This window comes from Atta cephalotes (assembly GCF_000143395.1).
Source record: "Atta cephalotes unplaced genomic scaffold scaffold00002, whole genome shotgun sequence".
Taxonomy (NCBI): Eukaryota; Metazoa; Arthropoda; class Insecta; order Hymenoptera; family Formicidae; genus Atta; species Atta cephalotes.
In genome coordinates this window covers 451,287-461,691 of record NW_012130066.1, presented here as the reverse complement: position 1 = coordinate 461,691, position 10,405 = coordinate 451,287, and the positions used below count along the sequence as shown (strand labels likewise).

The 10,405-nt window shown below is 36.2% G+C and overlaps 1 protein-coding gene and 1 pseudogene across 1 annotated transcript in view; both read right to left on the bottom strand.

Moving 5' to 3' along the window:
* Positions 1-7,526, bottom strand: part of LOC105619264 (hybrid signal transduction histidine kinase B-like) — an 86,280-nt gene extending 78,754 nt beyond the window's left edge. Inside the window, exon 1 of the mRNA XM_012200791.1 lies at positions 7,232-7,526. Within this exon, the coding sequence (XP_012056181.1) occupies positions 7,232-7,526 (295 nt within the window). The remainder of the gene's footprint in view (positions 1-7,231) is intronic.
* Positions 7,527-8,721: 1,195 nt separating this feature from the next.
* Positions 8,722-9,130, bottom strand: LOC105619253 (annotated as a pseudogene).
* Between the last annotated feature and the right edge of the window lie 1,275 nt (positions 9,131-10,405).

The window sequence follows — 10,405 nt, the reverse complement described above, 5'->3', positions numbered from 1 at the left end:
TTATATATATATATATATATATATATATATATATATATTGTTCCACTAACTTCTTTATCTTTCTTTAGCGGAATATAATTTTTTAAGAAAACTTGCAAATCAACAAATTTATTGTTTTGGCAACTTTTCAGCAACAAGTGAGTAACGAATAAAAATATTAGTTTGAATTGACTCCGTTCACTTTGTTCCGCTAATTTATAAAACGTGACTTAGATCTCTTCATTTTGTAACAATTAATGAATGATAACAGAAATGTGAACAGGCAATCTTTTCTCTTGATAGTTTTCCAATGTTGAAACAGTCAATTGATAAAACAATGATTAAAGTGGAAAGATCTATAAGTTCAATATTTCGTATATAATTATATATAAAATAAAATTAATGTGAGAAAAATTAATTGAAATAATGTAATCAGTAAAATCAGTACACATAAATAAATCGGCAATAAATTTACAATCAAGAAGAGAGATTGTCTTCCAAAATGATGCAACATGAATAAATTATAATCAATCTTAATATAATAAATTCTCATAAACAAGATGTTTCCGATGATTGCCAGACTCTCAATAAATTCGTCATATGTATTTATCTGCATGCATTTATCATCAAAACATATATTTTTGAAAATATAGTGATACAAAATTTTGATACAAAATGAATAAAAATTATTGAGTTTTATTGTTTATAAATTAAAAGTCTCTTTTTCAGAGTGTACATATTAATAAAATGACAATATAAAAATAATCCGATCTCTAAAAAATATTCTACTAGTAGGAATGTTATCCTCATTCGGTCATATTACATTAAAAATTATTTCGCCTGGTTAATTTCGATGTGCTATGGAATATTTACTCGATAATATAATTATAAATGTGTGACACGAATGGATGCCACGAAAATGTCACTTCTGCTTGAAGAAAACGTCGCAGAATTAATATAACAGACACTCCTTATTATTGCGAAGCATCATTTGTAATTGATTCCATATGAATAAAGTTGTAACTTTGAGCAAAATATATTGAGGTATATCATAATTATAAAAAATAGATTAATAAAACTTATTTAGTAATACAGAAACATAAAAATTCAATATTGAAATACTTCTCGCAGGAAGTACAATAAAGATAAGTTTACGGGAATTATTATAAAACAAAAATATACTGATTTTCTCAGTTACATAATTACTTGTATTATTAAATATTATCGAATTCATAGGTAAATTTCGTCATAAATGGAACACGCATATCATCAGATGACGTTCATAAAACGATTGCTCGAGAAAAAAATTGGTCATTTCATTGGGATTTAGCAACCAAAGGCATTAAACGCTAACATCTAATGTTAATCGATAAGGTGAAAAATATCTCTTCAATAAACAATCTCGAAATTACTTCCTGCAACATTGACAGTTTCTCGATACTTTAACTATATGTTCGAGGATAGTATTAATATCACGCTATCTCGACGATAAATATGGATAGCCCGATAAGCTCAGTTAGGTCTCTCAGTTGTTTACAGTACGCCATATACTTCCGTTACTTCACCGCCTAGTATTGCACACACACCAAACGTCCTTTACACATATGCATATGCGACGAACATGCCGCGATCGGTTATTTTTGTTTAGTCTGTCGGTCGTTTGCGTCTCTGTGTTCTCTCAAAACTACCGTCGCATGTAATTGCCGTGCACACGGAGAAGCTGTCAATATCCGACTACTTAACTTTCCGACGTTCCCGTTGTTGCGAAAGGTGCAACAATTGAGTGCTCATTGTGAAGGAAAAATCTGAACAATACATTGTAATTGGATTTTCCTGCATCTATTTCTAACATCTACTCTCACCTCGATTCTCACGAAATCTTCTTCTATTCTCATATTGCAATATTTTATATTATATCACAATATTTTATCCTTAATACATGACAGGTCATTTATGTCTTGAGTATTCTTTTTGAAATACTAGCAACATTAAATAATATTGTCCTATTCTTTCCTTTTTTTTTGAATATACAATTTTATAAATATTTTCTAAAGATTTGAAATATATAATACAAAAGAATCACTTAATAATTGTATACCCTAAGAAACGAATGATCTATCATGCGTAACGATTACTAACGATTAAATAATTAATATAAGACCGCATAATAAAAAAACTGATACTTTAATTACAAATTAGAAAAATGCAAAAGTTAGAGAAGAGAGAAAGTAATTTTATCTAAACTATTTTTTTCCTAAATTTAGAAATAATGGAGCTAAATTTAGAAATAATGGAGCTTTTTGAGATTCAAAAAAGAGATTAAAATCGATACGCGATTATAATCTTTTGCAAGCGGTATTTTACGTATTCAAAGTTACAAGCGTAAAGCTCCACAGTTCGGATGGTTGCACAGTAAAATTTACTTCCTCGCTCCCGGAAGTCGCGTTATTCCTTCCGGACGGAGGCGAGTCCCGAGAGCCGTCTGCCAACATTATAGACACGGTGCTTACAGTGCTCTCCATACAACGGGGCGAGTCAATACTTTATAGTTCGAAGTGAACTCGCTCGCTTGCTTGTACTTCGCTATCACCCCCTCGTCGCGCCACTCCCTTCGCTAGAAGCCGTCGCGGAGGGTGCCAAGAGCACCAGGGGCTTTACATCGCTCCTCATGCCCTTTCTGCCCATCACCGCACGCAAGTACGACCTACGTATAGTGAGTTCTGTCGATCTGCGAATGTCCTCTACATATACGAAGCCTAGAGCATGTAAAAGAGAATGACTCGAGGAGAAATTTACTAACATTATTATTAAATAACAAGAAATTGATTTGACAATTTAATCATAGAAAATAATTCAATTTTCAAGTTTTAATTACGTATTATATAAGAACAATTGTTAATTTGAATTTGTCAATTTACTATATTTGCATATTATTTTGATGGAGAGAGTGCAAACTTGAATATAAGAATATATTAAATTAAAAACTTTATGAAAATTATTGTAAATTTTATGTCACGAAGAAATTAAAAAATTTATAAAAGCTACGTTTTTATATCGCATATTTGATTATTAAGAATAAATCGCATTGATATTTTGAGTATTTTGAAGATAATTTAAAGATTATGAAATATTTATGTAATCTTCGTCATATTTATTGTAAATTTATTGTTGGAGGTGTATATAATTAGAAAATAATATAAGATATTTAAATCTCTCTTATATAGCAAGAATTAAGACTCTTATAAGATAATTATAAACCTGTAAAATAATTCGCGATATGTGCATATTTTGGGTCAAGATGTCTAGCAAGATAAAAACTTGCTGTGTTGTTGCAAAAAGTAATCGTATCCAATTCACACAAAAAATGAATAATTCTTAGATAAATCTCTGAGTTAAACAATCACAACTCAAAATATGAGACGCGAGATATAAATATTTTCAACGCAGAATATTTAGAATGATATCTAAGAATGATATCTACACTTTAAAAAAAATTGTTTGATAATAATTAGCGAAACAACGCAGTGCGGAAACGCTATTGCGTAAGGTCCGTGACCGGAAGGGTGGCGAATATTACAGGGCGGCTGTCTCGGAGGGGCGAGGTGGCGAGTATCTAGGTCTGTGTAACGATTTTTAGAGATCCCTTTACCCTTACGATCGTTCAGCCCATAAAAAACTTGAGGCACCCCACAGTAGTCGAAGAGCCAGGGTTTCCATAGCGACGAAGCCCTTTCGCTCTTCGCCCGCAGGGCCTCCTTTGCCCTGTTCTGCGGTAACCTACCGGCTGCCGTTGCTACTACCCTTAACGCATCGTATCCCAGCCTCGAATCCCGGAGATATACGTCCTAACATGAAGGCGACATAGCCATCCCAGGACCGATGGAAATTGTCCAGTCGATCGCTCGGTTAAATTTCTCACCCTTCTACATATATATAGCATTTCGCGAAGAAATATAATTATCTAATTCTTCAATTTAAAAGATTTTTTTTAGATTTGTTATCAAATCGCAAAATTGTTATCTTTTCCAAGATCAATAATGTGGATTCATAAAAAAAAAGAAGTTACTGATCAAATATTAAAGAGATACTCATATACAATGATTCTAATTAAATTTGAAGAATGCTAACTAATAATTCTAATATTATAATATATGAAATAAGACTGTGGTTATAATTACTAAAATTATATAGTCTTTTCGGCGGATTTTCGTAAAGAATTCGCGCTGGTTCACCAGCAGGGTATTTCTTTGAATTCATACAACGAGAACAGTACTTTCTCTCCATCGGTGCGTCAGTTCTTTTCTAAGGATACGAAAATAAATCGCGAGTTTTGGGATGCCTGACCGGTTACTCAGACCATTTAGTCATTCCTCTTATACCGGGTATACTTGGGCATCGCGCAGTCACGAGAACTCATCGTTGGGAACTGTCCAGATCACGAATTAGATCGTAAAAGAGAAGGACAACTCTGTGCTCTCTTGCAGGAGCACGGAAATAAACGCGTTAAGTAATGATACAAATGTACGAACAGCGTCCATTTCAACACGGGAATCGGCTGGCGTAAATGTAAAAATTCGATGACAAACACACACCGGAAAGTTTTATTTGAATGAATTATCAATTGACGTGATGGTGTATACTCATAGATATAAATAAATTACAACACTTATACCTTATCTCACATTTATAACCCAAACACAAAATGTATCGGTATTTTCCTAATAATTAATCCTCGTGATCCAACCGAGGCTTTAAAAACCTATATAAATATTCAATTTTGAATTATTAAATTATTTTCAAATTCGGACATGCACGTACAGCAAAAGTGAAAGTTTTGGGTCCTATTCTTGAATGTTGAAAGAGTGTATCAGAATTTTTTAGAGTCCAAAAACTCTTTCTGAAAAACACAATCAATCCACCATATCCGGTTAGACAAGGAAAACAGTAAAAAAAAACCATTGAACTACAGAGGATTAATTTAATATATATTTATAGAGGCCACAAAATATAACGAAAAGCCCGAAATAAAATGCTTTATTTCTTATTAGCTTATTACAATTATAACGCATGAGTCAAAACGTTAGCAAAAATTTTTATAATAAAATATTTCTGCAGTTAATAGATAGCAATTATAGAAAGAAAAGATCAATTTTTGTCTCTCGTACGTAAATTGAAAGTTAAGTTCACATGGTCGCTGTCGAGAATTCAATTGTCGTCCCCATCGTCGTAGTTGCCCAGCATTATAGTCGCTGTATAACTCGTACGTAGGGAAGAGGGAGTGACAGGGTATAAAAGGGGTAAGGATGAAGAAAGAAGAATACGTTCGACCGGTGCACGAAGGAACTATAATCGACTGATTTGTACGCGGAGTCACGACTCGTGTACGTAGCCAGACATAATCAAAAACACGAGATAGAACACGCGAGCCGTGCAGCCTTCTGTATCGACTCTTCTCTTTCTCTCTCTGTAGATATATATATGTACATGTACACACACACACATATATATATATATATATATATTCTGTTTGTCCAGTCTGTCAGTTGCAGTCCAGTCTTTATTGCATACCTATCTTAATCCTAACTTTGTGATGGCGCATGATAAATTCATCGTAATTACACAAATTAGATTAATTCTGCAGAAAGTTTCTTTCATCCTTTACCTCGAAAACTGCACTTACTACTAAACTAACACTTGAAAATGTCAGTTTTAATGTCGGTTCCAATCAAAGATGTATATTAATAATAAAAGAATAATAATTGTTATTTAATGTTATTTTCTCATTATCAAAGATTTAATCAAAATGTAATGGATAAAAGTGTCGAACGAATGTTAAGCCTATTAGAAAATGTATCATCCTCTATACGCGCATAAAACGACCATTTTCAATAATATAAAAAAGAAAAAAAATTAATATATGAAATAAAGAGAAAAAAATTCGAAGAAGTTATCTCCCTTTTTTTGGTTCAGCCAAAAGTATGAATGTGAGCAGTGCTCCGATTTCTGTTCTGGTCGTCGTAAACGAAAGGTAGCGTGAAGTGATGCACGAGAAGGTACAAAACTGAAAAAAAAGGAATACAAGGGAGGACCGGATTGTGGAAGATGGTACACGGTTGGAATAGTTAAAAATAACTCTGACCAAAGATCCTGCGGTTCCTGTAAACACGAGCTCGAGCATGGCAAAACGAGCATGGCGATATTCGTATGCGAATATACAGAGGGTGATCCAGAGGGATTTTAGCGAAGCGATAAACCAGCGAAAGGATATGCGCGCGAATCTCTCATTCAGATGCATTTAAAGAATCAACATGAGGGCTTTATTGCTTTTCATAGAATGACGGCTTTCAAAGTGAAAAAATGTTTGTTATTTTTTAGCTCGTGTTAAACGAATGGAGCGATACCTTATTGAACTTATTGCTGGCAAAAGTTGTTGCGATAAAAAAAGTGTCTATAATATAACTTAAAACAATCAGAAAAGTATTTCTTCAAAGATTATCTAGTAAATTAAAAATAGCACACTATCTAGTAAATATATTTTAAGTTTCTGTATCTCTCGTCATTAATATAATTATGTAATTTTAGTGTTTAGTAAATGTAAAAATACAGCAATTTAATCGATAGAATTGAATTCTATTTATAAAATTATCTAAAAATATCTTGCCATTGTTTCAAATATAAATAATCCGCTTACTGTTCAAAGAATATATGCCTCTATATATATTTTATTCTATATATTAAAAATTTCTAAGCACAATTGTGTAAAATTTTAAAGAAATCTTCAATTAATATGCTATAAATTATATATTTCAAATTTATTGCGAAGGGGAAAATTTTTTATTTTTGTACAAAAAGTAATTTCCTTTTTAATTTTCCAAAAATTTAGTTTTACTTTTTATTTTACATCCTTCCAACATTAAGCGAGACATTAATTTAATTTATAAAAGAAACTGTATTAAGAAGGGTTACGAATCCAAGTACAAAGACGTTTTGATTCCAATCGAGTCATTTTCAATGTTATAAAAATAGTATATATTGTTTATTATTTATAACATTGAGAATGACCCGATCAAAGTCGAAACATCTGTTAGTTTAATATAGACATATTCTTATTTTTATTTATTTTTATGTTATCTTATTACTTACATTAAAAAATTGTTACTTTGGCTCGTAGCCCTTCTTAACAATTTCTTTTATTTTTATTAATTGAGCCATATATTATATTATGTAATCTAATTTATATTTAAAAACTCACGTGCTTCCATAGAGGTGTCTTGAGTCAGTGGTGGATGCTGCGTCGTCGTCGTCGTCGTTGTCGTCGTCGTCGTTGTCGTCGTCGTTGTCGTCGTCGTCGTCGTCGTCGTCGTCGTCGTCGTCGTCGTCGTCGACGATGCAAATGAATCTTCGTTGTCGCGCGCGATGGTGACCTTGACCTGCTCCTCGTCGTCTTGCTCGCCCTTCGATGAGCTACGCTCAGAACTCGCGCGCACCCTTACACGCTCGGCCACCTGCACATTGTCTCCGGAAAACGCCGACCGCGACGATGACATCGGCCCGGCGACTGTTGTCGTTGTCCACTCGATGACACTATCACCACCAACTACGATCGCACTATTATCCTCGTTTCCCACGAGCACCAACTCCTTTTCTCTCTTATCACCTTCCACTCGGTCCTCGGTCACTCTCTCGACGTCATTTTTCTCGAGCACGGTGCTTCTGGCGTGCTGAGTCGCATCGAAGTACACGATGTTCCGCGTGATCGTTCTGGTCGCCACCGCCGTCGTCGTCGTCGTCGTTGTCTTCGAAGCACTTTCGCGAAATAAAATATCTCGTAGGGAGCTTTCCGAACGTAATATTGATCCTCCAAGCTTGAAGACGGGCTCTAACAGCGGAGTAAAAGTCTGGACTGCAGGGCGAATCCTTTCATCGATTGACGGCCTGGGTTCCACTTTGCGAGATTGCGGAGGGTGTTCGTTAGCACGTCGCCATGCCTCCGGCCAAGAGTCGATGAAGTTCGAAGAGGGTTGATCTTTCAGCTTCGATCTCTTGCTTATCGCTACTCGCTTCGCTCTTCCTCGTCGCGCTACGATCCCCTCGTTGTCACGACTCGGCGTCAGATTGGAAAGATCTTGATGTCTGACGACGATGGCATTCAGCGGCGTTAAAGACGACGACGGTCTCAATAACGTCGTAGACGACGACGACGACAGCGGCGGCGGCGGCGTTAACAATAACGGCGACGTTAATGATAGGGGTGACGTCAAGGGTAGCGCGGACGAAGGTGAAAGGCGTGTCGCCAATGTAAGATGATCCAGAGTTCCCTGATTCGCGTGACCTTCGGAATCGACGTCGTTAGGATTAAACACGCGTTTGATCGCCCTCCGGAACGGGCGCGGCGCGAACAAATAATAATCGGATGATCGCGGCGGCAGGTAAACGGGCGTAGGAACGTCGGCTAGATAGACGCTATTCAACGGTTCGAGTATCACCGACGCGGCCGTCACGTGCGTAAGATCGTCGAGAAGAGCAACAACGAGAAGAAGCAGGGGCAAACCCACCCCCGCCTCCGTGGTGGCTCCCGCTATCCCCTGCCGTGCGATAAGAATCCGCGAGGCGGCCGTTCAATCTGGCTATGCGCGATCCGCTCGCAGCGGTAAACTTTGACGTTCTTTGTCTTTTCTTCTTGCTCCTCTTCCTCCTCCTCCTCCTCCTCCTCTCCTTCCTCTTGCTCCTCTTCCTCGCGATTTACATGCAACCACGCGATCCAGTCCTCCTGGAACACCTGCTCGCATTCGACAATTGTGTTTCGCGTCCCCACGTTTGATCCACCTCGGCTCGTGCCGGCGTCGTGCCGTTTTGGCATTTATTATCCCGTCGCGCGTCCCAGATACGTGCTGCTGCTGCTGCTGCTGCTGCTGCTGCTGCTGCTGCTGCTGCTGCAGCTGCTGCTGCTGCTGCTGCTGCTGCTGCTGCTGCTGCTGCTGCTGCCCCTGTTGCGCTCGATCTTGCCACCACGATAGGCGATCAACTTTACCGTATACTCGACCGACGAGCCGGATAATACTGTGCACCTTGTCCACGGGCATTCCGCCATCATCGTGCACCCCGTGAACAGTCGGTGCCGCGACTCGCGTCCCGACGATGCTCGTCGCATTCACGTTCTCTGGCTGCGTCGCGCGGCATCTTCCGCTCGCGCTTCACGCCTTCTCTTCCTTCTCTGCGTCCTTGCTGTCTACAGACGCTGTCCAAATAGCGTTCAGAGGACTATAGCACAATCTAAAACAATCAAAGAATTTTGCACCTTGACATATTTGGATCAATACCTTTCTATCTACAATCCTTCTTGTCTAATAGATATTTCATTTCTCGAGAAACACATTTTTTCTTCGCGTTTTCTTTCCTTTGATAGTTTCTCAATTGAATCTAAAGTACTTAGTAATATAAGATCTAATTTTTTCTTGTTTTTCTTTTTCTTAATAAATAATATAAATTTCTTAATAAATATGACTTATAATATGTTTTGTTATCAAAATTTTGTTAACATCATGAATTTTTCTTTACTCCTTTTTAAATCTAATTTATTGTATTTAATAGTTAAATAAATGAATCATTATTTTAAGTTATATTTTAATTTTCTGTTATAACTGCATCATAAAAAATTGTAATAATATTATAGATGTTCAATTAATAAGTAACAAAAACCATTTAAGACTTTAATCATTCATTATTATTCGCAACTAAATTTGAAGAAAAATTTAATTTTGAGAAATATAAAATATCAGAAATGTTGAAAAATTAAGATAAATGTTCACAAAATTTTCATCTTGTCTGGTACTGAGTTAACGTGAGACGTTAACATAACATGATCAAGTTCATGTATATCGTTTGCCGCCAATTATTCACGAGACGCAATTATCCCATCGGGAATAGAAGGGTTAAACAGTCCAATAACGAGTATGGATATAATAGTGCATGGGTGTATCTCTCAATGTAAAAACCAAACATGCATTTCCTATAAGGCTCGCTAGGAAATTCATCTCGAGGAAAAAAACAAAAGTTAAAATAATCACTATAAAAACTTATGAAAGAGATAGTTATTTTTACATTATAACTTTCGTCAAACAATCTAAGTTATTTCCATGTATATTATGCTAGAAAGAGTTTTCGAAAATATCTCTTTATGTCGGTAAATATCATTTATGCGCCACGAAATATCATTGTATCACCTCGATACAGCAAGCTCGGTTTTCCGTTTTCATCTCTCATGGGTTACTGCATTTTCGATATCTCATTCATTAATCAACACTCCGATTCTGTACTGCGAAAAGAATCGACCGCTTTCGCGAACTTTACATTTCAAATGCTTATGCACCATTTGTGCTCTCACTAGCAGCAAAATAGCTTAAATAACTAATCCCTGGGTATAATA